This window comes from Bubalus bubalis, chromosome 22, assembly GCF_019923935.1.
Source record: "Bubalus bubalis isolate 160015118507 breed Murrah chromosome 22, NDDB_SH_1, whole genome shotgun sequence".
Taxonomy (NCBI): Eukaryota; Metazoa; Chordata; class Mammalia; order Artiodactyla; family Bovidae; genus Bubalus; species Bubalus bubalis.
The window spans coordinates 61233219-61260626 of NC_059178.1; the positions used below are offsets into that span (position 1 = coordinate 61233219).

A 27408-nucleotide genomic window follows, 5' to 3' on the forward strand; every position below is an offset into this window, starting at 1 on the left:
AAATTTTCTTGCTTTTTCTATGATCCAGAGGATGTTGGCAATTTGATCTCTGGTTCTCTCCCTTTTCTAAATCCAGCTTGAACATCTGGAAGTTCTTGATGCACATACTGTTGAAGCCTGGCTTGGAGAATTTTGAACATGACTTTACTAGTGTGTGAGATGAGTACAATCGTGTTGTAGTTTGAACATTCTTTGGCATTGCCTTTCTTTGGGATTGGAATGAAAACTGACCTTTTCCAGTCCTGTGGCCACTGCTGAATTTTCCAAATTTCCTGATTTGAGTGCAGCACTTTCACAGCATCATCTTTTAGGATTTGAAATAGCTTAGCTGGAATTCCATCACCTCCACTAGCTTTGTTCATAATGATGCTTCCTAATGCCCACTTGACTTCACACTTTAGAACGTCTGGCTCTAGTTAAGTGATCACACCATTGTGGTTATCTGGGTCATTAAGATCTTTTTTGTATAGTTCTTCTGTGTATTCTTGCCACCTCTTCTTAGTATCTTCTGCTTCTGTTAGGTCCATACCATTTCTGTCCTTTATTGTGCCCATCTTTGCATGAACTATTCCCTTGGAATCTCTAATTTTCTTGAAGAGATCTCTAGTCCTTCTATTCTATTCTTTTCCTCTATTTCTTTGCATTGATCACTTAGGAAGGCTTTCTTACCTCTCCTTGCTATTCTTTGGAACTCTGCATTCAGATGGATATATATTTCCCTTTCTCCTTTGCCTTTTGCTTGTCTTCTTTTCTCAGCTATTTGTAAGGCCTCCTCAGACAACCATTTTGCCTTTTTGCATTTCTTCTTCTTAGGGATGATTTTGATCACCGCCTTCTGTACAATGTTATGAACCTCCGTCCATAGTTCTTCAGGCACTAATCCCTCAAGATCTAATCCCTTGAATCTATTTGTCATTTCCACTGTATAACTGTAAGGGATTTGATTTAGATCATATCTGAATGGCCTAGTGGTTTTCCCTACTTTCTTCAATTTAAGTCTGAATTTGGCAACAAGGAGTTCATGATCTAAGCCACAGTCAGCTCCTGGTTTTGTTTTTGCTGACTGTATAGAGCTTCTCCATCTTTGGCTGCAAAGAATATAATCAATCTCATTTCAGTATTGGCCAACTGGTGATGTCCATGTGTAGATTTATCTCTTGTGTTGTTGGAAGAGGGTGTTTGCTATGACCAGTGAGTTGTCTTGGCAAAACTTTACTAGCCTTAGACCTGCTTCATTTTGTACTCCAAGGCCAAACTTGCCTGTTACTCCAGGTATCTCTCGATTTCCTACTTTTGCATTCCAGACCCCTATGATAAAAAGGACATCTTTTTTTGGTGTTAGTTCTAGAAGGTCTTTTGTAGGTCTTCATAGAACTGTTAACTTGAGCTTCTTCAGCCTTAGTGGTTGGGTCACATCAGTTATACCAATGTTCTCATCTGTCAGAGTTAACATTCTAGATTTCTGATTTAAAGTTTTGTTTTATATTTAGCTGCTGCTCTTGTGGTCTATGTCTTTGATTCCATTGTGTACTTCTTGTGAGTGAGAGTGAAACTGTTAATCATTCAGTCATCCAACTCTTTGTGACCCCATGGATTGTAGCCCACCAGGCTCTTCTGTCAATGGAATTGTCCAGGCAAGAATACTGGAGTGGGTAGCCATTTCCTTCTCCAGTGGATCTCCCTGACCCAGGGATCGAACCTAGGTCTCCTGCATTGCAGGTAGATTCTTTAGCACTGATCAACCAGGGAAGCCCTGTGTACTTCTTACCCAGACTGTTTTCTTCCGCAGCCTGTCTTTGCACCAGTGAAGCATCGTCTAGTTTCTGCTGCTTCACAGCACACTTGAATACTCTCCTGTTGCAGATTTGCAAGATCAGCTTCATTAGAGAATTTTTCCCCTGAACCTAGTTCCTGGGATTTAATATCCTTAACAAAATGAGTTTTTGTTGAGTGATTCTCATTTCCATATTAATAAATTTGTGTTCCACAAAGGCAGAACTAAGAATTTGACCCCTTCTTAAAGAGTGTAGGTGCTAGATAGAGAATGAGAGATCCCATTTCTCCAGTAGAGTTTGGGTTCTCAGGGTTATCAGAGAGTTTCTGAGTAGGTTTCCACTGAACCACAGAGATTACAGTTGAAGAAAGAAAGAAACCCCTTAACTATGATGCAATCTCTCCCCTTCTCCCTCCACTTCCTGTCTTTATGGATCTGCCAGTCTGGACGTGTCCTGTGAGTGGAGTCTAACCACTCATCCTTCTGTGACTGGCTTCTCACTGAGCATCATGCTCCCCGGGTTCATCCACGCTGTGTCATGGGTCGGGGCTTTATTCCTTCTTATGCCTGAATTGTACTCTATCCTGAGGAGGGACCACATTTTGTTTATCTATTCATCTGTTGATGAACATCTGGCTATTTCCACCTGTTGACTATCATTAATAGTCAATAATGCTGCTATAAACTTTTCTGTACACGTTTTTGTGTGGATATATGCTGTCTTTTCCCTCGGGCACATACCCAGAGACAGAACTGAGGTTGTCTGGTAACTTTATGTTCAACTTTTTATGGACCTGCTAGACTGGCTGCATCACGCACCTTCCCACCTGGGTGTGACACTCAGACTCTGCCACTCCTCGCCCACACCTGTCATTATCCCTCTGATTTGGGCCATCACAATGGGTGTGAAGTGGCTCCCCTGGTGGTTTTGATTTGCATTCTCCTAAAGAAAGAGGATGTTGGGTTTCTTTGCACGCAAGGCTGTGTTTCAACACACATCCAGCAGCCAGATGTCCCTGTGTAGTCACTCGGCCAAGACCCCTGGGGTGCTGGGGCACCCATACAGACACAGCCCTGCCTGCAGAGAGGTGCAGATGTGTAAATAAAGCAGTTACTTGCCAAGCACAGGGTCCTGGGCCATCACCCATGAAGAGCTCCCCGAGCCACGATCCAGACAGGCCTGCAGGGCACAGAGGGAGAGAAGGCGGCAGTGACGCCTTCCTTCCAGATCCTCAAAAAATCAGAGCAGAAACTCAAGTGTTGGCCATTCTGCGTTGGTCACAGGACAGGACTAGTCTTTCTTTCTTCTTCTTTTTTTTTTGGCCACCTTAGGAGGCTTGTGGGATCTTAGTTCCTTGACCAGTGATTGAACCTGGGCCCTTGGCAGTGAGAGCTTGGAGTCCTAATGACTGGACTACCAGGGAATTCCCAGAACAAAACTATTCTTAATCTAAGTTGGGGGCAGAAATGGCAGAGGTTCAGGGAGAGGAGAGTCTCCTGGGTGGAAGATCACAAGGCCCAGGACCTCAGTGCGAACGTGGGCTGCGGCCAGACTCCATCCCCGCCCCCGCACCCCCCACCCCGCCTCCAGGATCCCCCAGTGGACAGGTGACAACACTGCTTGGTGGAAGGGTGAGTGCCAGGGGCTGGGGAGCTGGGGAGGTGTTGTCCCCTGCGCAGAGCCTGGGTTTGGGGCGAGGAGAAAGCTCAGGGAGTGGATGGCGGCCTTGGTCACACAGCAACGCGGTGGTACCTGATGCCACTGCACCGTGCCTTAGAAACGTGTAAAACAGCGATTTCTATGCTGTGCATTCTCTGCCAGGATGATCATTAAAAGGTCGTGCTCACTCTGGGCTCTGAAGCAATGAAAATAAAACAGTGGCGCTGGGATAGGCCTGTCCGCCGAGGTCCCGCCCCGCCCAGGCCGCCACCCGCGCGCCGCTCGGGTCTTGCTCCGCGCGTCCCCGGCCATCGCCGCCGGGAGCCCAGGGCGGCGGAGCGGACCCCGCGGAGCGGCCGGCTGGGGACCAGCCGGCCTGCCTGCAGCCCAGGCCCGCCGGCCGCAGACATGGACGCACGGAGCCCCGAAGCACCCGGCGGACGCGCGCTGCGGGACGTGGTGAGTGGGGACCCTCCCGCGCCGAGCGCCCCTCCCAGACGGATGCCCCGCGCCCGAGGCTGGACACCCTCGCCCCCAACCCAGCCCGCGAGGGGCCACCACCCCCACCCACCCCCAGCTGCTTCCTATTTGCAAAGGAGCTGAAGTGCCAGAGATGAGACGGCCACGGCCCAGGGCTGGTAGTCTCATTAAGACTTGGTTAAGTGTACACAATTGAATCCACGTTTTTCTGACCAAAAAAACCCAAACCTGATTGCCCGCCGGGAAGCGCTCCAGACAGAGGGCCTGCTCCACACAGGAAAGCAGAGTCCAGGGGAGACCCACCTCGGTGTTCTCGGCTCTAAAGCGGAGATAACACTGTGCGGGGAGGAAGTGTGTCCTGGACGGGGTGAGACTTCCACCTGGAAATTCAGGGCAGCCTGAGTATACCCGCCGTCAGTCACTGGGATGGTGTTCCGGTTTGGCCCTTTAACAGGTTTCTGCAAACCCTTTCCGGCGAACAAGCACCCAAGAGTGTAGGGGCAGCGTGCACCCACGCGGTGTGCTCTGGGGACCCTAGCAAAACTCCTTAAGAATTCTTTGAGAAGCCGAGGTTAGAGATTTTCTCCTATGCTATCTTCTGGACGTCTGATAGTTTGTTGCTTGTATTTAAATGTCTGATGGCTTTGAGTTAATTGTTGTGGACGGGTGTGCGGTAAGGGTCAGGCCTGCTTGTTTAGTTGGTTACCCTTTGGCTGTCACTGTTCCAGCTGTTGGTTGAAGCTGTTGGTTGATTTTCTTTACTCTTTGAGTGGGAAAGCCATTTCACTATGTGAAAAATCAACTAATGGTAGGGTGCAGCCTCTGTGAAAAACAGACACGATTGAAGTGACTTAGCAGCAGCAGGCACATGCTGCTGCTGCTGCTAAGTCGCTTCAGTCGTGTCCGACTCTGTGCGACCCCATAGATGGCAACCCACCAGGCTCCCTCGTCCCTGGGATTCTCCAGGCAAGAACACTGGAGCGGGTTGCCATTTCCTTCTCCAATGCATGAAAGTGAAAAGTGAAAGTGAAGTCACTCAGTGTGTCCAACCCTCAGCGACCCCATGGACTGCAGTCCACCAGGCTCCTCCGTCCATGAGATTTTCCAGGCAAGAGTACTGGAGTGGGGTGCCATTGCCTTCTCCGCAGGTACATATATGTATGGAATAGAATACTACTCAACCATAAAAAAGAATGAAGTAATGCCATTTGCAGCAACATGGTTGGACCTAGAGATGATCATACCATGTGAAGTCAGACAAAGACAAATATCATATGATATCACTTATATGTAGAATCTAAAATATGACACAGATGAACCTATCTACAAAACAGTCTCATAGACATAGAGAACAGGCTTGTGGTTGCCAAGGGTAGGGGGAGGGATGGGGTGGGAGTCTGGGGTTGGTAGATGCAAACTATGACATTTAGAATGGATAAACAAAGTCCTAATATACAGCACAGGGAACTATATTCAATATCCTGTGACAAATCATAATGGAAAATAATATGAAAAAAGAATATATGTGTAACTGAGTCACTTTGCTGTATAGCAGAGATTGGCATGACATTGTAAATCAACCATACTTCAATTTAAAAAAAGAATTAGCATCAAACAAGAAATCAACTAACTGTTTATAGGGATGGTTCCCCTTCCATGGTTCTTAAAATGCTCTGCATCACACGTAAATATATATTCACTTGTCTTATTCAATTTTTCAGGCAGAAAATCTATTTCAGGAGCTTCAAGAACATTTTCAAGCTCTGACGGCAACATTAAACCTCAGAAATATCCTTTTCTATTTCATAACAAACACTGCAATGCTTTTGGACTGTGGAACTGTCGTGGACTATCTTCTTGTTTTCTGCTGTTGGTGGATAATTGCTGACCTGGAGCTTCCTGGTGTTTCCATCTGTGCTTTTACAAAGGATCCTGATGCATTAATTACCACCCGAAGGTAATACTTCCTGCTTGACCAGCAATGCAGAGCGTTCATGTAAGGCAGGGATAAAACAGAGGACATACATATAGCACATACTATCCAATGGGCTTTTCCAGCAGGCTTAAATAAATCTGGATGGTCTGCTCAGTAGCGTTTGTACTCCCTCAAACAGTCTGACCCTGAACATGCACTGAAAGGTCTCCAACCTAGGGATCTTTATAATGGCTCTCCTGGCCTTGTTTTGCTTTGTAACTTCAGCAGCTGACTATCTGGTTAGACGTGAATTCAATCAAAGTTAGGTAGAATGTTTGTTTCTGGTTTAAGAAAACCCAGAAAAAGGGACACTTGCCCTAAGACTTCCCCAAGTGAAGTCACGTCACACAATTAAACTCCTGCCTTAAAACGCATGGGCATCATTTGCTGAGGGAGCCCTTTACTTGCAACTTTTGATCCTGCAGATGGGGCCCAACAGGGAAAAGAAGATTCTTGAACATGATAAAAATAAACAGTAGGAAATTGTTTTAAACAGAGGTAATTTTCATCGTATTTACATGCTGATTAGAGTTTGGTTAAAACACAGTTAAACATACCAGACAAGCTCACATCCTAGAATGCATGTGCAAAGAAAGGGAGCCAAGTTTTCAGAGCTGGGTGCGCAGTGCCAGGATTAACAGCAGCTCCAAGCCTGTGAGGGACGCGGTTAGCGAGCACTGCCCTGAGGTGCTCGTGCCTTCGGCTCCCTCCTTTCATGTGCACCGCAGGGCGTTTCCATCAGCCTTTGAGGGACTGAGCTAGGTGCCCGTGTCCCATGTTCTGCTCTCCTTGACCTTGTACTGGAAGAAATGGGGGGTCGCATTGAAGACTTGCAGAAGAACGTGAATGACTTGATGGCCCAAGCTGGGATTGACAGTCCTGCTCAGAAACACAGGTGAGGCCTTCTTAGGGCACTAATGTCCGCTTGTCACATGTCCTCCACTTCCCTCTTGAACCTATGCCCCGTATTTGCTCAGTAAGGGAACTGCTGCTTCTGCACTGCATGAAAAACCTCCAGGAGTGATTTTAAAAATTCACAAATGCTCTTTTCTAAGTAGAACAGAAACACTCTCTCATTGTTCCTTAAAAAGTGCACGTTTAAAGGAAAAACCACTATTTTAAATGTGGATTTTATTAAAGTACTTTTCACCCTCATCCCTCAAATTGGCCTTCAATCAAAACACAAATCGTGATGAGAGATTGGGAATGATGACTAGTGGCGTCTGTTTGAGATAGTACGTTCGTGGAACCATTTAAAAAGACACAGATGCATTAGGCTCTCCCCCTGGTTCATGAGCGCTTCCTGAGGGTCCCACTCAGAGGGTCCCACTCCCCCAAGAATGCAGGCATTTCTTTTCTGGTGGAATTTTGCACTTCATCGTTTTTTTTTTTTTTTTTTTACTATTTTATCTTTCACTTTCATTTTATTTTTATTGAAGTTTTTATTGTATTTGATGTACAATATTATATGTACAGGTGTACATGTAATGTGTACAATGTAGTGATTCAAAATTTTTAAAGGTTAAACTCCATTTATAGTTATTATAAAATATTGGCTATATTTCCCAAGCTACAATGTATCTTTGTAGCTTATGTTATATAATAATTTGTACCTCTGAATCCCCTAACCCTAACTGCCTCTCCCCTGCTCGCCTCTCCCCACTCATTTGTTCTCTGTATCTGTGAGTCTGTATATTCACTACTTTGTTATATTTTTTAGATTTCACACATACAAATGATAACCTATAGTATTTGTCTTTCTCTGTTTGACTTATTTCACTTAGCATAATGCCCTCCAATTCTATCCACGTTGCTGCCGATGGCAAATCTTCATTCTTTTTTATGACTGAGTAGTAGTCCATGGTATACATATACCATATCTTCTTTATCCAGTCATCTGTTGGACACTTGGGTTGCTTCCCTATCTTGGCAACTGTAAATAATGCTGCAGTGATCATTTGGGTGCATGTGTCTTTTCCAATTAGTGTCTTTGTTTTTTCTGCACTTCATCTTGAAGATGTAGATAAATGCTTGGCCTCAGGTCTTAGACTGAATGTGTTGTCTGTGTAACATACCTGGAGACACAAGCCTTATTTTATTAAGATACTCAAGCATGTTTCACTGACATAATATTCTGCTTCTGTGAGCACGCTCTAATTTTAGCTGAACAGGTAGATGTGGTTGTTTTCCTTGCCTTCATTTCTCTTTAAGTTGTTATCGCAAGTCAGCTGGCAGATCATCTGTGCTTACCCTGCTGAATCAGAGCAAGTTCACCTGTCAGTGACTTATTTATAAATTTCCACATCTGCTGTTCTGGTGGAAAAGATCGCTGGAATCTGTCCTGGACACATGAGCTGTGGTCCCTTCCTGTCACCACCCAGACGCCAGCAGGCTGTTTTAAGTTTGGTCAGAACCCATCATAGGTTAGGCATCAAGTTAAATGGATAAGCAGGTATCAGAACTTCACCTTTTCAATGCACATACAGCCATTATGAGCTGCAGGTCTGGGGGCAGGCGCTCCAGCTGTGTCTGCAGGATACTTGGCTCTACCCAGGTGGGGGGCTGCCTCAGATGGACCCACCTGCCCTGGAACGCTGTCCTCCCTGCAGGTGCCAGGCACCATGTTCTCAGGCTGCGCTGCCCTGAGGGGGCCGGTGGCCAGGAACATGGTCCTTTCCTGTCACCACCCAGATGCCAGCGGGCTGTTTTAAGTTTGGTCAGAACCCATCATAGGTTAGGCATCAAGTTAAATGGATAAGTAGGTATCAAAACTTCACCTTTTCAATGCACATACAGCCATTATCTAAAGCAGCATGAGAGGCCAGTTAATGCCTTTTAAATCAAAAGAAGTACCTGAATATGTCTAAATCTGTTTGCCTAAATCTGTGCTTGTTGCTTCTGCTGGGTCAGGGGTTCCTAACACAGAGCTCTTGCTGTGGATTTCAGGGGATTTGGTAAGTACCTTAAACTTGTGTTCCTGCTTTGAGTAGGGGAGTCAATGACCCCCAAAACTACTGTCCCACGTTCTCCTGGCCCCCTCTCGGGTGCAGCATCTGAACACCTGTCCTGCTGCAGGGAAGCAGGCAAGCAGTTGTTCCAGGAGAATGTCTTCATGCTGTTGATGCAAAGTAGTATTCTGCCATTGGAAGAGCAGGCACTGTTTACTTGCCTTAAATTGTGCATCCACACAAGCGTCTGACTAAATGAGAATTGTTTAACATTCAGGTTTTCTATATACTGAATTTTTCCTGTAGAAAAGTGTTCTAGTAATTACAGGAAAGTAAGGTACATTTTTTTGTTGATAGTGTTGGATTCAAATTTATTTAACTGCACATTAACTGATATTTAAATCAATCATTACTTCTTTCAATTTTTTTCTTACAGACTTGAAGACAGAACAGTCTTTTGAAAATATGAAAAAGTGAAAACTGTACTTTTTGAGTAATAACTATATAACACAAGTTCTTGTTTTTGGTATTTAAGAATTCATTTTAGTAAAATAAAAGATTAAAAGAACAAAGGCAGGGCAATAAGAACGTAATTAGACAAGAGATCGACCACTTAACAAAGATGGTTGTAAAATGACAGGACACTTTTCAATACACACCTAACATTTGTGGATCATGGGGGAAAAGAATAAGATATAACAGGTCAATTTCCCCCCAGAATTAAGCTCTATATAGAACTTTTTTAAGACTATCATAAGCAGTTTTCTATAGAAGTTGCTTCTTCAACATCTGCATTGCAGTTCAATAATTCCAGTCACATGATTCTGGGGAAGACTCACGTTCACATGTCCAGTCCAAGCAGACCCTGACGGTATGTTGTCCAAACCAAAGGAAAACCAGAGAAGCAGTTGATGCAGGAGCTCTGGACTGCTTCCTAGGACACCCTTACCTGCCCCACCCCTGAGTAGAGGTCGTGACCAAGGAGGTGCACAAAGATTGCACCCATCTTTATCTTGTCAGTTAGAGATTCTTTCAAATAATTGTCAATTCACCTATCTCTGAGCCAAGTAAAAAAAAAAGAAAAAAGCTATGATCACCTAAAACAGGGTCCATTGTAGGCTCTCATTATAAAAAAATAACATTATCCCTGCATATAAAAGAAATCATACTCTTTATACGACTAAGCGACTTCACTTTGACTTTTCACTTTCATGCATTGGAGAAGGAAAAGGCAACCCACTCCAGTGTTCTTGCCTGGAGAATCCCAGGGATGGGGGAGCCTGGTGGGCTGCCGTCTATGGGGTTGCACAGAGTCGGACACAACTGAAGTGACTTAGCAGCAGCAGCAGCAGCATATAAAAGTCAAAAGCACTCCTACAATTCAGAATTACACACTATCAATACTTTTTTCTATGCAAGAAATTTTATATAGTTCATCATATTCCTTGTAATTTAATATCCTATTCTCATATCATAAACACTTTTCCCCTTGTGAAAGTTTCATATACACTTTTGTATGGTTACTAATACTCTATCATGTGGCAGAAAAAATTTAATCATCCCCTTAACCATTCCTTGGGGTTGAGGTTATTTCTTACTTTCTGGCTAGTATAAATGAGTTTCTTTAATGAGCACTGGCTATCCTTGAATTCTCTGCACATTTCTCTAGGGCCAGAAGTATGACCACAGGCCAAGCACACTGAGCAGAATGCATGTCATTTTATAGCCTCAACAGTAATGCAAACCCAAAGTTTAAACCCAAAGTTTTTAAATTGCATTATTTAAATTCAGTATTCTTGGTGGCTTAAAATCATATTTCCATTTGATTATATGAAAATTTCAAAGCATCTTAGCTGTAATTTTAATTTTAGCAGAAACTAGAGAAAATTACTTGAATTAAAATAAACCAAACAGATTTGCGTATCTATGAATAATACAGGACACAATTTAAAGTCCAGGATTTTTAATAAGTAGGAAAGAAAGCTTCTGTTATTAACTAAAATAAAAACATAGACATTGTCAAAAATTTATTAACTTTGCAAAGAAAGTTCTCAGCTGATCCCCTTTTATTGGCTCATTTGGCCATTTAACATCTCAATTATTTACTCAAACCACAGATATCTATCTTTAAAGAGATTACTTGGCATTTTTTAATATCATATCTGTTTCAGTATCTTCCTAATACTTTTATAAAGAATTGCTATTTTCCAGCACCCTGTTACATATATATTCAGAAAAAATCAGAATGTTTTCATAAGAAAAAGAGGGAAAATAGTAGACAGATTTACATGTACTTAAATACTCTTATTCTAATCTAAATGGGATTAACACAACTTTAGTAGAAAGCAGTTTATTCATTGAATACCTAAGTAAAATGGAGTTACTTCAATATCAAATCCTATATTGATGAATCTGTAATTTAAAACTCACTTAACACTAAGTTATGAAACTTATGAAAATATAAAGCTTAATAAGAGTTGAATCCATAAGGCAGAAGTGCTGAAAGTTTTAAATTCTCACATTTCATTTCCTTTTTTACAATTGCCTTTATGTATCTCCATAGATTTTTAACTCTCTCCCCAAATCTCCTTTCAGCACCCCCACCCAAGCTTTTTGGAAGTAAATTCCATCACCTCACACCTCCTTCCCTAGCAGAGCCTCTCTACAACTGCTAGCTCCCCTCAACCACACCACATTTTCCAGCCCCAGGCCCTCATCCCACCGCAGGGCCTGGTTCCAAGGTTCCTTCTGGACCGGAGTTATACACACACACACACCCCCCCACACCCCACGCCAGTTAGCACCTTTTGTATGTGATCTCAGCTTGAACATGATGTCCTGAGGTCCTTGCCCTGAACGCCTGCCTGGGTCTGATGTCCTTCATGTGGTCTCTGGCTGACCGTCACAGTTGTCATTTCACTTCTTTGTAATCATTTGCGTCTCCTCCACAAGGCAGCAACGGGCTTGATTTTGTTCACCTCAGCTGCTCAGGGCTGGCAGCAGCCCTGGGACCCCCAAGCTACTCAAACATTTAAACTAATGAATGAATTTTGAGAGTTTCTAAATACTTTGCAATCTTTTCTATGATGCTTTTTTGCCCACGGAGATGTGTGAGAGCTTGATCACTTTTTGACAAGAAAACCAGAGGCCAGAGGAAGACTGGGGACAAGAGCAGTGGCTGTAGACTGGGGTGGTGTGGGAGGCGGCGCCGAGCTCCTGAGGGCGCTGCGAGTGTTCTTTGTAAAACGGTGACGAAAAATGTAAAAATGCAAAAAAAGAATGCTAGAGTCAGTTGCATTTAAAAACCATGTAGGAAAACTCTTCAAAATGATAACCACCTAAAGCAAGTCAAGGTCCCAGTCTGATCTTCAAGACCTCATATAGTCACAAGAAGTCTGAGGAGGTCTCGAATATACACCCTGAGTTTTAACTAAGCAACCCAAGAAACCAAACTTTGAGTGTGGTTTTCGGAAACATCAGCAGTGCGATTTTCTAGGAGAGTTGTAGACAGTAGATGCTTTGATTCTGTCAGTGCCCGAGCTCCTCATCTCTTACTGGCTCAGCACAGACAGAACTGGGCAGTCTAGCCTGTGGACACTTGGATGCCTACATAACAGCCTGTTGCAAACAGAGGGCTGCTGTTTGTTGTACTGTTTCAGATCTTTGTTGTGAATGTCTTAAAACTATGTAAAAGGCATTATAACCCAGTATCCTTCTGTACCTAGTTTTCCATTCAGTGGTTTGAGATCTGCCTGTGTTAACATGTGTAGGTCTATATCAATGTAACTAACTGCAATATAATAGTCCTTTGACTATTTGTCGTTTGTTTCCAAATAATGCTGCAATAAATAACTCTGCAGACATCACTTTGCCAACAAAGGTCTGTCTAGTCAAAGCTATGGTTTTTCAGTAGTCATGTATGGATGTGAGAGTTGGGCAATAAAGAAAGCTAAGTGCCAAAGAATTGATGCTTTTGAACTGTGGTGTTGGAGAAGACTCTTGAGAGTCCAAACCAGTCAATCCTAAAGGAAATCAGTCTTGAATATTCATTGGAAGGACTGATGCTGAAGCTGAAACTTCAATACTTTGACCACCTGATGTGAAGAATTGACTCAGGGGAAAAGACACCTGATGCTGGGAAAGACTGAAGGCAGGAGAAGGGGATGACAGAGGATGAGATGGTTGGATGGCATCACCGACTTGATGGACATGAGTTTGAGCAAGCTCCGGGAGTTGGTGATGGACAGGGAAGACTGGAGTGTTGCAGTCTGTGGGATCGCAAAGAGTCGGACAGGACTGAGCGACTGAACTGAACTGAATGCTGCAATACTCTTTCATGTCTCCTGTGTGTGTGCTTGTCTCTGTAGTTTACTTGACTGCTTATTCTATTACTGAATATATTCTGTACCTCCTAGGTTGGTTGCCTCTGTGTCAGCTGCCTTGTCTAGTTCCTGGACTTTGCAATAAAACTCATCATGGGAAGAATGGGAAACAGAAGTCTCTTTGTGCCCAGAGAATCGGGGGTATCATCACCTTTCTCTACTAGTTCATTTCAACTTGAAAAAAGCAACATGCACAGCAATGAGGCAAGGTTTGATAGCCCTACAGATCTAGGTTTCAAATTCATGTCCTCTGCAATTAGTTGTGGTGGTGGTTTAGGCACTAAGTCGTGTTTGACTCTTGGGACCCCATGTACTGTAGCCCACCAGGCTCCTGTGTCCATAGAATTTTCCAGGCAAGAATACTGGAGTGGGTGAAAATGAAAGTGAAAGTCGCTGAGTCGTGTCCGACTCTTTGGGACCCCATGGACTATACAGTCCATGGAATTCTCCAGGCCAGAACACTGGAGCGGGTAGCCTTTCCCTTCTCCACGGGATCTTCTTGACCCAGGAATTGAACTGGGGTCTCCTGCGTTGCAGGAGGATTCTTTACCAACTGAACTGGGGTGGGTAGGTAGCCATTTCCTTCTCCAAGGGATCTTCCAACTCAGGTATCGAACCTGGACCTCCTGCAGTGCAGGCAGCTTCTTAACTGACTGAACCACCAGGCCAGCCCAGTTAGTTGTAACTCTGGGCAACTACGGTTCAGTTTCCCTCTCTGTAAACTATCTACCTGGCAGGTGCCTGGAAGGATTTGAGAAATGACGTATAAGTTACTTGGTTAAGGGTGAGGTGGAGGGTAATAAGATATAAGCTTTTTACAATAAGACATAAACATAGAATAGAGGCCAAATCATAATTCAGTGATATTATACTTACAAAGCACCAGTGAAAAGATAATTTTTAAAGTCAAATGCAAATGAAGTTATTTCAACTTGCAAATAAAACAAATTTATAATAGAGTAAATTTACAAACATGAAGTACGATTTTTTGTTTTTCTGTTAATAAAGCTTTATCAATGAGAGAATTCATATGCCATGCAATTCATCCAACTAAAGCATACAATTCAGTGATTTTTCATATATTCACAGACATGTATAACCACCACAATTCTGCAAGATTTCCATCATCTCAAGAAGAAATCCTGTGCCCATCAGCTGTCACTGCCCAATTTCCACATCCTCCAGTCTTACGCAAACACTAATTAGCTGTCTGTCTCTATGGATTTGCCCATTCTAGACATCTCCTATAAATGGGATCACACACGACATAACAACTAGTTTCTTCTACTTACGTTAATGTTTTCAAGTTTGGAGCCTACATCAGTACTTCAGTCCCTCTTATGACCAAGTGATAGTCTACTGCATGGATATAGCACACTATATTCGATCTACTGGGGAGCTGATGGACGTCTGAGATGCCTGTCTTTGGCTCTTATGAAAAATGCTGCCATAAAAATTCGTGTCCAACTTTGTGTGTGGACATACATGTTTGAATCTCTGAGATATACCTAGGAGTGCCTCTGAAGGGTCAGATGGTAATTCCACACCGTATTTTTGAGGAACTGCCACACTGGCTTCCACAGTGACTGCACCACTGTCCCTTCCCACCAGCAGTGCACGGCATCCCCTTTCTCACATCCTTGTCAGCACTTGTAGTAACGGACCCTTGAATCTGTTCACACCCATTCTCATGGGTGTCAAGTGTCATCTCCTGGTTTTGATATGCATTCCCTTGGTGACTGATGATGGTGAGCATCTTTTCAGGTAATTACTGGCTAATGGTCTTGCTTGAATAAATGTCAGAAGTATACTATCAAATGTTTTTCATATGCCAGGTACTTAGGATCACATTTTTTTTCTTTAGCACCTCATATGACACAGTATTATACTATTTTCAGGAAAATTAAAACTGGAGACATTAAACTGCATATTTGCATTTGAGTTTTATATCCTTTTTTTTTTTTTTTAATATTTATTTGGTTGTATTGGGATCTTTAGTTATAGCATGCAAATTCTTAGATGCAGCATGTGGGATCTAGTTCCTTGACCAGGGATCAAACCTGAGCCCCCTGCATTGGGAGTGCAGAGTCTTAACCTCCAGACCACCAGGGAAGTCCCTATCAATTCAGTTCAGTTACTCAGTCGTGTCCAACTCTTTGTGACCTCATGGACTGCAGCATGCCAGGCCTCCTTGTCCATCACCAACTCCCAGGGAATGCTGTGACTGATATGAGTACAGCAGGTGTCAGACAGCAGACGCTACCATCCTCTTCACATGGGAGAGCACTTGCCCAAGGGCTGTGAAGCCAAGTGTGGGCTCCAGGTGTGCTCCCCAGAGTTCCCTGTGCTCCTCTCTCGACTACGTAGTCTGTGTGCACTGAGATGTGCCCAGGAAGATCCCAACTAACAAATGCTGCTGGGGTAAGCGAGATAGGAGAGGAACTTGAGATTATGAGGAAGAAAGTAGCTACACGGATTGAAGGGTCTGGTTTCCACATAAAATACAGTACGCACATCAGATTTGATCTTAAGAAGTGTAAGAATCAGCTCTTAGTCTTTAAAGGGAAGACTGCAAAAATCATTATTTTATCGTACTGTTTTTATAACCAGAATAAAATGTAACTTTTCGTTAAGTGTGTATTCTTCCTGAACTCAAGCCTTTGGTTCTATTGAGGGATCAGCTGTGTCCCTGACAATTTCTGTGCTGGAAGTCCTCACCCCTGGACCTCAGAATGTATCCTGTGGAGATGGGGCTGTTGCAGACGTCATGAGTGGAGATGGTCGTGCTGGAGCAGGGCAGCCCTCGCCCAGTGGAACATCTGAACAGACACATGCACAGGGAGAACAATGTGTAGGATGAAGGCTGGGACTGTGGTGAAGCATCACCAGCCAAGGGACGCCAGAAACTACCAGAGCCAGGAGAGGGGTGGGAACAGACTCCCCGTCAGGCCCCGGAGGACCAGCCTGACAGCTGGATCTTACTCCAGCCTCCGGAACTATGAGACACACTGAGCCTCACTCAATGGTAGAGAGTCAATCCTTGACTACCAAAATCATTAATCTGTACACTAAGTTTCTTAGTAAATAAACAATTTTGATCATCCCCATCACTGTGTATTTATTTCAGTTAGATATTTACAGATATTTGCTGATACAAAAATACAGTGACCAGGCAGACTGAAAGGCGAGGCAATGCCACCCACACTGCAAAACCCTCCAGCTCCTTAAGCTCCGCGTACTTTGCCAAACGCTTTCTCAAAGGCTTTAAATAGTTGAAAGTACTTCAACATGAGAACGACCCCAGGGCACCACGTGCACCAGGTGGGCCTCGCTCAGTATCTGTACTTGGTGGAGTAGTCCTTCGGAGACACGACCAGCCCACGGCCCTTGCGGGCCCCCCGGTACACTGTCTCGATGATGTCGATCATCTCCTGCTTGTCCTCCATGGCCCAGTTGATCTTGTTGTTGTTGCCGGTCCCCAGGTCGATCATGATGTGCTTGTTCCTGTAAGAGGGAAGGGGTCAGTGCTCACAAGAATCCCTCTGAAAAAGAACCGCATGGAAACATGCCTTACATCCCCACCTCCATTACAGGCTCTTATCAAACATCAGCACGATCAAGAGGATCCACCACGGTTTAGAAGAAGACTAGAAACCATCTAAATACTGTTAAAAAGACACACATATTCCTTCTGTGTGCTCTGTAATTCCTTAGGACAAATCACCTATAGGGCAATCAAGGGTCGAAGGACACAGCCTCAGTCACCTGGTAAGCCAAACAGTTTTCCAGGGGGTTGTAGTAACTTACTTGAAAAAGCAATGTGTGAGTTTCTCATAGTGTTCTTGTGAGCACTTAGTGTAAATGTAACTGAAAGTCCTATTGACTGTGAAGTGAATGATATTTTGCATTTCTCGATTCTCCACAGATGGATCTTTCAAGAAGCTACTTTTTAAAATGAATTTATATGTGCACTTCATAAAATAAAGATATTAACCCTTGTTGTACCAGCTGCACTAATGGCTATTGATTTAACTTTCTGTTTCTGACAGGCTATGCGTCTGGCTGCCAGCTGTGGTTTCCTGTTGTGGGCTCCACCTGGGGCTGCACTGAGGTCTCCTTCCAGTCAGAGCGAGCTTCCAGGAGGCAAACTGGATGTCACTCTCCTGCTGCAAAAACTTGCTTCCAGGAGTCACACCGGCCCAGGAATCCGGGCATCTGGGCCTGGCCCTGCCCTCCCTTCCACACCTGCCACTCCCCACCCCCACCTGTGTCACCCACATCCTTGCAGGTCCCCAGATGTGCGGGCCGTTCTGCCCTGTGCCCCTGCTGGGCTCACGCCAAACATATTCAGCAGCCTCGACACACTCCCTGCTGCCCGATGACAATCAGTATTTGTGCCTCTGCAAATACTTGCTGCAATACTGTGACTTATAAGAAAAATATATATGTGCACTCAAAGATATACTCTCCTATGTATTTGGTTTTATCCACAGTTCCTGGCTCAATACTGCCAAAACCTTTGGAACTGTCTGCAGTAAGAGTGATGGGATATTTGAACTCTGGTCCTCAGTTCCTGAAGACACTTCACAGCCATAAAGCGGAAATGGGTGCCTTGCTATTCCTAGGCACCTCTCCTGTTACAAGGGAGTTCATGTTAACAAAGGCCACTTCTAGATCCTACGATTGCTTGTGGGTGAGGGGAAGCCCCTCCCACCGGCACGCACACATGATGTCACCTGTCACTTCTCCCTGGTTTCTGGTGCTATCTGCTCTGCTTTGCCATCAGAGGATGTTCTGTGACAGCAGGCACCCTGTCTGATCTGATTCATATCCCAGCATAGACATAAAACTGAGCAGGACTCTACGTGTATACATATTTGGTGAATAAATTAACTAAAATATTGTTACTACTTGTCTTACAATTCTGGGTTGCAGGAACAGCAGAAGGCTTTGTCTCCTTTTCTGAGTGCAGCATCAGTTCTAAAATATCAAAATACACACCCAGCCCCAGCACCACTCAACCTCTTTCCCCATAAAGGCATCTCCTGCCCCTCAAGGCTGGTCACACGCGGTGGAAGGCAGGATCCAAGACAGGAGGACTTTGGGAGAATTCTGAGGGGCACACAGAAAAGACCCAGACTGCCTTCAACAGCCTGTCAGTAGGAACATGGACTGGGAGGGGGTGGGGATGCATTACAGGGAGTGGAGGATGTCTGCGACACTCCAAAGTGATGGACGTAGATACCAGCTGAAGACACCTAAGTGTCTAGAAGGTGCTGCCGAGTTTCATGCTGCTTACATTAAAACGAGAAGAGAGACAAACTGGTGTAAGATCTGTTAACCAGAAAAATTTCTTGGCCTCTCCAGACAGCAGAAGGTGCTGAAATCCAGAAATGGCTGCTCAACTCTTGACAAAGAGGCCACAAAACCTTCTGCGGAAACCCAGGAAAGACCTAAAGTCAGAGTGTCCAGTCACAGGACGGGCTCTTCCTCAAGGAAACAGCTGTTGGGCAGAGGGCACCCCAGAGCCCAGGACAGGAACCCTACTTGCTCAGAATGAAAGGGAAGAGCATGCAGTGAGAAGAGCTGACACAACCCCAAAATGCTGCTGGCAGGAAGCAGTTGAAAAATGAACCAGCTGCAAATGCCCTTCATGAAAAGGCAAAAAATAAAAACCTGCATTGGGCCAGGAGGACGACCCAGTGCTGCATCAGAGCTCCTCCTCACCAGGCCCCTCCTCCCCATTTTCTCTCCTTGTGAGCCCAGAAGACTGTTTCTCAGGACTGTCCACACTGTGTCCTGGAGGGGGGCCACAGATAAGGAGCAGCCTCCAAAGCTGGCCAGAGAAGCCTCATCCACACCCGATTCTGCAATGGGAGCTGATGGTGGGGGCCGCGGCAGGGGCAGGACATGACTCTCTGCAGCCGGGGGTGGGGGTGGGGGTGGGCCTGGCCTGGCACGCTGCAGTGCACAGAACCCTATAAGACCCCTATCTCTGGAACTGGGCTGCAAAGCGACCATGCCCATCATTATACATGATACCGCACAGGGGGGTCTGCAGCTGTTCCCATGGTTACTCATCGGTTAATTTTAAAATAAGGGGATTCTCCTGGATTAAGGGGTTTGTCTAATCCAATCACACGTGCCCTCTGAAAGCAGAACAGGATGCTGGAGCAGCTTATGAAAAGAACTCAACTCACTGCTCAGGGTTTCAAAGACAGAGGAGCCTCTAGGAGCAGAGAAGGGCTCAGCAGAAACAGACCTCCGACCTGTGACCACCAGAAACTGGATCCAACCAAAAGCGCCCCTGAGCCAAGTGGATTCTTCCCTGACCAACAGCCTAGATGGGAGCCTAGCCCGTGACTCTGGCCGTCGGAGACCCCACATCAGAACCCTGAGCCTGCCTGGACTCTGACCTACAGACCACCAAGTTTGTTACACAGAACAGAGAGTGAGTACACACCCTGCATGCCCCACCCAGACCTCCTCACCCACTAGGGAGCTCTGCTGCTAGAGCTGGCCTAGTGTTTATATTGCTACTTACTAACTTCTGGAGTAACATAAGAAATTCTGACAGACAAGTAAAAACAGTGTCATATGGTGATTTCTTTCCAAATTAAACCTTCACAACAGAACTTTTTTTTTCACTCATGCTGTTACTTAACTTTATTACAGAAATAGCAAAAAACCGTGTTTATATCTGCATCAGACTCCTGTGTCTAACCAGTAGCTACTCTGCATTCTCCATTCATGCAAAGTTTGTAAATCATAGGTGCAAATTCATTCAAGGTCATCAGGGAGACTCTATTACTTGAGCCAATGATTGACTGACTAGGGTCCACAAGAGAATTTTTCAGCTGATAAAAGATCTTTTTATAAGATTTTGTATTTATAAGCAAACTAATGAAGTACAGGTTTCCCTCTTGGATATCACAAAAGGATGCTAATCAGAGTCAGTAATATATTTAAAAACTGAGTTACTGTAAACACATTTTTCATCAACAGATTAAATTTAAAGGTATCTTAAATGTCAATAAGAATGTCCTCCATTTAATTACACTTCACCTAGGTCCCTGGGTAGTTATTTCAAAAGAGTAATTTGTTACTGAGTAAATGGTAAAACTGGAATTGTTACTTTGAAAATTATTTAAAAGATCACATTGATTGCCTGGTGATACAAACTGTATTATGATATGACCACATTACGACTTCCTTCTAAAGATATCTTGATTGCATTAAATGCCCAGACCATCTTTTCAATTTAAATAACAACTTTAAGATAAGTGAACATACCTGAAGAAAAACATGACAGTACACGGATCATATAACTCATACATTTTGTTGAAGTCAGGTACTTCTGTAATATCCACAAGATAAATAACTGCAAAATTTTTAACCTAAAAGTAAAGGAGATGGGGAGGGGGGAGAACTGAAATAACACATCAACTTTTTTTCTGTAAAAGCACATTAAAAAACAAAAACAAAAGAATCTGTATATAACAGGACAATTTTCAAACTAGCTCTGCAACAGGTTTTCCCGGGAGAGCTGCCACGTGGGCCATCACTTCACTAGCATCACAGTCCTGAGAACTGTCCATTAGCATGTTTAACATCTTCCAGCCAGCAAGGTATGAGAATCCTGCAGGAAAAGCCCACAGACACATCGCTCATGCTGGTCCAGTAAAACGCTACATGAACTTTTACAAACATTTAATTGTATGTAGCAAACAAATGCTTTAAAATATGCCCCTGGAATTCAGCCACACACTCCCCTCTAACTTAGGTCTGGACACCTGCACACACTAAGGGCCTAACAACTCAAATCATATTGTAGGTAACAAATGTTCTTTAATTTCTTCCTTAATTGCAAGTCCATCACAGAACATTTAGAAAACCCAGAAAACCATAAATAAAATTACGTCCAATTGCAACACCCAGAGTTAACTGCTGAGAAGATATTTTTACTATATTCTTTCCCACTTTTTCTGGTCTATATGTTTATGCTGTTCTAATAAAATGTGATCATATGGTGATCATACTACAATATTTTGTATCTGACTTTAATTATGAGTGTCCTCATATAAACTGTATACTATATATAAGAAAACAATCAAAACAAAACATTATGGCTACTTAACAGTTCATCAAATGGCTATGCCATTATTTTACCATTCTTCTGTTATTTTTTTTTCATGAATATAAACAAAATTTCATTAATATCATTATTCACATATGAATATGAACATTATTACCCTTAAATTTATATACGTATTTTATTATTTCTTAAGGATAAACACCTAAAATAGAATCTTCAGAACAAGGGATACGACATTTTAAATGCTCCTTATAATTTCTGTCTCAGTGCCTTTTAGAAAGCTTATACCAACTTAAAATACTGTGGGTTGAATTATGTCCTTTTACGCCAACAAGAAAACAAACTGAACCCCTGACCCCTCGTTCTCAGAACGTGGCCTGACCTGGGAACAGGGTGCTTGCAGAGCTCATAAGTGAAGGTCAAAAGAGGTCATACTGGAGTCTGAGCCATGATCCAACCTGGCTGGTTGAAACAAGCCAAGGGAGAACACAAACACGCCAACTGAACCCAGAGGGCTAGGGAAGGCACCCAGAAGTCAGGGAGCACCCCAGGAGGGGAGACACCAGGATGGGGAGAACAGCTGGGACTTTCCCGAGGGAGCACGTTCTGCTGACACCCCAGTCTCGGACTTCTGACCCTCAAGCTGTGAGGCAACACATTTCTCTTGTTTTAATCTGCCCAATTTGTGATGCTTTGTTATGGCAGCCCCAGGAACTGCACAGAAAATGCATATTTCTTCCTCCAAACTAACTCTAAAAACCTGACTGTAATTTACCAGTGAAATAGCATGCTGCTGCTACTGCTGCTGATGCTAAGTCACTTCAGTCGTGTTCGACTCTGTGCGACCCCAGAGACGGCAGCCCACCAGGCTCCACCGTCCCTGGGATTCTCTAGGTAAGAACACTGGAGTGGGTTGCCATTTCCTTCTCCGATGCATGCAAGTGAAAAGTGAAAGCGAAGTCGTTCAGTCATGTCAGACTCTTCGCAACCCCATGGACCGCAGCCTACGAGGCTCCTCCATCCATGCGATTATATGGTTTAATACTACAGTACAAAAACTGAGGGATTAAATGGTACAAGACTGACAGAATACTGGTAATTGCGACAAGTATTAAGTATTAGGTATTAAGTCCACTATGCTCTGCTCTCTATTTTTGGGAATATTAAGAAATATTGACTATGGACATTAAACCACCACCTTCCACAAAAAGGAGAGAAGGAAGTTTACATTTCACGAGCACGCCTTTTGCTGACAGGCGTCAGTGCTGAGGTAGGGGAAGAAAAGGAGTCTCTCTGAGCCTATCCCACATCCCCTCTTCCTAGTGTGCACACAGAGACAGAGGACTGCTGAGGGCAGCCACTTGCTCTGCTGCACAACTGCCTCCTGGCAAAAGTTACCCTGCTGGTTTATAAGTTCTGGTGGTTGTGGTTTAGTTGCTAAGTCGTGTCCGACCCTTGCAACCCCATGGACCGTAGCCTGCCAGGCTCCTCTGTCCATGGGATTCTCCAGGCAAGAATACTGGAGTGGGTGGCCATTTCCTTCTCCAGGGAATCTTCCTGACCCAGGAAACAAACCTAGGTCTCCTGCCTTTCATAAGTCCTGCCTGCATCTAGTTTTACTAAGCAGAGATATTTCACTTCTCTAATTAAAAAAAAAAAAAGATACTACAATGTAAAAGTTAGGTATTAACATCACAGTATAACCAAACACACACACACACGCACGCACGCACGCACACACACACACACAGCTTCCTAAAGCATAAAATGACAACTCAATGATATACAACTTTCACACTGTGAATGTTGGTTTTTACGTGAGACACTTAAAAAAGGTCTCATTTTCTTTTGCCTCCAGTGATGAGTAAGAAAACCGTAGCTCATTCAGAAGTCAAAAAACAAATGACACTACAGTCCTTCATCATCTATTCCTTCCACATAAATCCCATCAAGATAGACGTGAAGCCTCACAAGGTCAGGAACCATATCTGCTGTCTTTTCTGGTGGTCCTCGAGCCAACCAGGACCTGACATACCCGGGGCACCAGTAAATATCACTAGTTGAATGAATGAACTTCAGAAATACACATATATTTCAAAACTCAGAAAATGTTTTATTGTCACTATGGACTTAATTACATAATCCTGAGTTCAAACAGACCTGCCTTAAAAGACAGTCTGTTCTTCCTAGAGGTGACCTGACAGGTCCTCTAGCCCTGCAGCACCAGCTGGCCTCTCTCTCAGTGACAACGCAGTGCCAGTCCTGCACGCCACTCAATGCCACTCACGCATGTCACTAAGACTGAAGGCTGTCAGTGTGGCCTTCCACCTTCTCTATGAAGCTCCTCCATTAGCTAAGAACCCACCTAAAATTCTGGACAAATGTTCTTTTTTTTTTTTTGGACAAATGTTGACTGTCAATTGGTACTATGTATTTTTGAAGTATCAATTTTTACATTTTTAGATAGTTCCTTTCAAAGCCATCAAAAAACTGTATAACTTCCTTTTCTCAAACTATTATTTGCCCTGATTGGTTACTGGTTCCTATGAGATTTCTCAATTGAGCATACATTTTTGCAGATTCAACCTACTTTATGACATATTTAAGAAAGAGCCCCAAAAGTCATTCCTAAATAATTCCATGAATACATTTACCTTTATACAAATTAGAAGGTCTGACTATGAAATAGTATCACTGAGGTTTTGCGTATTTTAAATTCTACTTGTACGAACTCTTTAAACATACAAGAATTAAACATCCCATTTATTCTTACACATAATGGGACTTGGTCACAGTGCTGCCAAAGTACACTCCTCCAAAATGGCAAGACAAAATAGTCTTACCTTGAAGCTGTGCATACAATCACCCACTAATCAGAAAACTTTATTTTTTTTTAATATTTATTTTTATTTATTTATTTTGCTGCACCAGGTCTTTAGTTGTGGCACATGGGAGCTAGTTCCCTGACCAGGGATTGAACCTGGGCCCCCTGCTTTGGGAGCCTGGAGTCAGGGCCACTGGACCACAGGGAAGTTCTGGAAACTTTATTTTGATAATAATTCTACCAAACTCCAGACATCTGTAAAATCTTTCAACGTATCTCAATGTTTTCAGTACAGCTTAAAACTAATCCAGCATGAGATGGGGTTGGAGCTGCTGAATCAGTGAGTCAATAAAACACATTCCAGGAGAATAGTATAATCAAGTCCAGCCTCAATGTTGGAATTTTACTCACTTTAAAACAGCTGGGGTATCCAAACAGAGCTCGTAACAAGATGAGGAAGATCTCCCATTATCTGCCATTTCTGCAGAGGGAGATAGACAGTTAAATTGTTCTTTATACTAATACCTTAAATTTCAAAAATTCCTGTTGAATGTCCCCAAAAAGGGCCTCCAGAATTATAAACTCATATTCTGCCCTTATACTAAGCAGAAAATAAAACATTAACAGTTTTGTAATGCATTTCAAGTTTGCATTTTTAATGACTATAATATTACATAGTATTAGAAGTTTATTAAAATAGAAATCCAAGTTCTGGATGAAAGAAAAAGAATAACTTAAAAGACCAAAGAAAAATACTCCAAGTGAGCCCAATTAAACTGTTCTTACCAACAGGTTCTAGTCCAAAAAGAGCACGCTTGCTAGCACCACAGCAATTTGGTCTCTGACTGCTACACAGGGATTAGAAAAGAACAGTTCTGGTCAAAGTCCCTAAAAACTTACATTGACACAAAATCTGTCTCCTAGCTAAGAGTATCTTGCTGAGTTTTGCTCAGATACGAACAGCAAACAACCCTCACGCCTCTGCCATCCTAGCCTCGTGCTGAGGGCGACCAGGTCTGGACATCCCCTGGTGCTTACGCGCCACCTGCAAGGCAGAACCCAGAACACACACCTAAGTTACATCAGCGTCCACACAGCAGTGATTCGATTACTGGAACAGGGTCTTCATCCGTCATCACTGACTTCTGCAGTCTCTGCCCTCGACCACTGCGACTCAAGTCATGGGGAAATGACTTCTGGGCACCACCTCACTCCTGACCTCTGACCCGACAGGGAGGACCCGACTGGCAGAACCCTGCTCTCCTGAGTTCCCCAGGCATCTCTTCAAGCTCCCTCAACGCCTTGACGTCCAAGAGGAAGAGGAGGGTAAGGTTATCACCACAGACTCCTGCTCTGACTCGAATCTCATTGAAGGGATTTGGAATTCCTGGGGGAGCTTCTGGACCTCATCTCAGATCTGCAGAATCAGACTCTCTGAGATGCACTTTTGGTGACAGACACAGAAGGATGGTCCCTAATGTTCACAGTGCCACCATCCCTACCTCACTCTGCCTGTCCTACCAAAGAGGAGACAGTGAAAATTACTGACGGCAGGTCAGACTACTTCTCGATTCCTAAATACAAACTATATCCTTACACCTGTTACTCTTTACTCAAAAGAGTTATTTTAACCCAGCCCATATTAGCATATCTTACTCCTGTGAAATAAATGATGGCTTCAATGTTTCCCTTATTTTTATACTCTTTAATAAAATGAATAACCTCTCAAATTAACACTGAATATTAAATTTTTATTAATACCCTAATATTTTTGCCTCTTGCCCTATTACTACAATTGCAAAAATCTAAATCAAATTTACCTTAAAATACCCAAGAGACACAGAAAGAGAATTAAGCCCTAGTTACTCAACAGCGCCCTACAATTGCTCTTTATTGTCAGCAAATGGCCACAGACAACTCCGTGTACTAAATTTAAGGATTAGGAAAACTAGTTCTAATTTTTCCCAATGTTTCCTACATTGGAATCACTCTAAGCTATAAATCAAGTCACTTACAAAGAGCGCCCTGGAGAAAAGAAGGGACTCAAAGAAAAAGAAGGGAATTTATTATGTTGTTACCACAGATGTTCTGCTCAATACATACAACAAATAAACACGGTACCAAAAAAAATGACAAGTTTTTAAAACTAAGGCATTCAAAGTAAGCTCCTACACTCAGCCAAATTCTGCAAATGTGTTTTGCTCTTGGCACTATAGATGTAAATTTTTGAAAACACCTTATGAGTTAAAATCTCTATAAATTAATAAGAATCTTTTCACTTCTTGAGGGAGACACATCATGAACCTCTTAAAATTTTGAAAATCTACGGAAACTTCTGCCAGTAAGGATATGAGCTATTCTGACCAATATTCAGCTATTCAGGGAGCCCATCCTCATACCCCAAGGTAAGTCTGTACTTCTGTGAATCCTATTGCTTCTCTTTAACCGGTAAACTGGCTGTACTTTTAATTCTTACCGGCAAAACAACAGCAATCCAACAGGATGCAAACACCAAACCGGGCGGCAGGACGCGACGGGAGGTGTGGCTGGTTTACCTTTTCAGCTATGCTGTACAGAACCTCATCCATCTTCATGCAAGTAGGGTCCCAGTCGTGCCCAAAGCGAATGACGACCACGCGGTCTTCTTCCGAAAGGATGGCCTGATCCACCTGCCAGCCGTTGTGCAGGTGCGGGAGCATGTACGACATCTTGAGCCGACTGGTCTGCGGGGGAGTGGGGGGAAATCACCGGCCAGCTCCTCCCAGCTCCCCCATGGCACACCAAAGGAACCCCCCACCCCAAGGAGCCTCACCACGGAGTCCCCTCACGAGGTGTCACCCTGCGGGGCCCCCACCCCACAGAGCCTCACCACGGGGCCCCTACCCCACGGGGGCTCACCCTGCGGGGCCCCCACCCCACGGAGCCTCACCACGGAGCCCCCGGCCCACGGGGGCTCACCCCGAGGGGCAGTCGATGCGCCGCCGGCAGGGCCAGGCCCGCGTCTACCAAGTTCCGACCCCGAGCCCGCCACAGGAACGCCTCTGCCCCCCGGCCAAGATCACACACCCGCGCATCACTCGCCGCCCCCTCCCCACCGTTTCCAGCCGCGCACGCACCTCTGCCCACACCGGGCCCTCCCGCTCAGCGGTCCTTCCGGGCGCGGAGCGCTCCCACAAGGCGTGAGCGCCGGCCAGTGAGCCCACGCGCCCACAGAGCGTGAGCGCCGGCTAGTGCGTGCGCGCGCCCGCAGAGCGTGAGCGCCGGGCAGTG

The 27408-nt window shown here is 44.2% G+C and overlaps 1 protein-coding gene and 1 long non-coding RNA gene across 8 annotated transcripts; one reads left to right on the top strand and one right to left on the bottom strand.

The window, feature by feature from the left end:
* The first annotated feature begins 1303 nt into the window (after positions 1-1303).
* Positions 1304-18223, top strand: HSBP1L1. 2 transcript variants are annotated; one of them, XR_003105981.2, is made up of 4 exons: positions 1304-3893; positions 5636-5702; positions 6691-6784; positions 17269-18223. It is a non-coding gene; the product is annotated as a heat shock factor binding protein 1 like 1 (long non-coding RNA). The 2 variants fall into 2 exon arrangements; XR_006547773.2 differs by lacking the exon at positions 17269-18223 and adding an exon at positions 9274-10710 and having other exon boundaries at positions 1629-3893.
* TXNL4A (thioredoxin like 4A) lies at positions 16312-27404 on the bottom strand. 6 transcript variants are annotated; one of them, XM_025273455.2, is made up of 5 exons: positions 26694-26833; positions 24925-24986; positions 24550-24619; positions 20513-20616; positions 16312-16723 (listed from the first exon to the last, which is right to left on the bottom strand). In XM_025273455.2, exons 4-5 carry the CDS (start codon positions 20554-20556, stop codon positions 16552-16554), a joined length of 216 nt encoding a protein of 71 aa, XP_025129240.1. In that variant the 5' UTR covers positions 20557-20616; positions 24550-24619; positions 24925-24986; positions 26694-26833; the 3' UTR covers positions 16312-16551. The 6 variants fall into 6 exon arrangements, with proteins under 6 accessions (XP_025129240.1, XP_006079640.1, XP_044790639.1 ...); XM_006079578.3 differs by lacking the exons at positions 24550-24619; positions 24925-24986 and adding an exon at positions 27255-27404 and having other exon boundaries at positions 26694-26861; XM_044934704.1 differs by lacking the exon at positions 24925-24986.
* Positions 27405-27408: the final 4 nt, after the last annotated feature.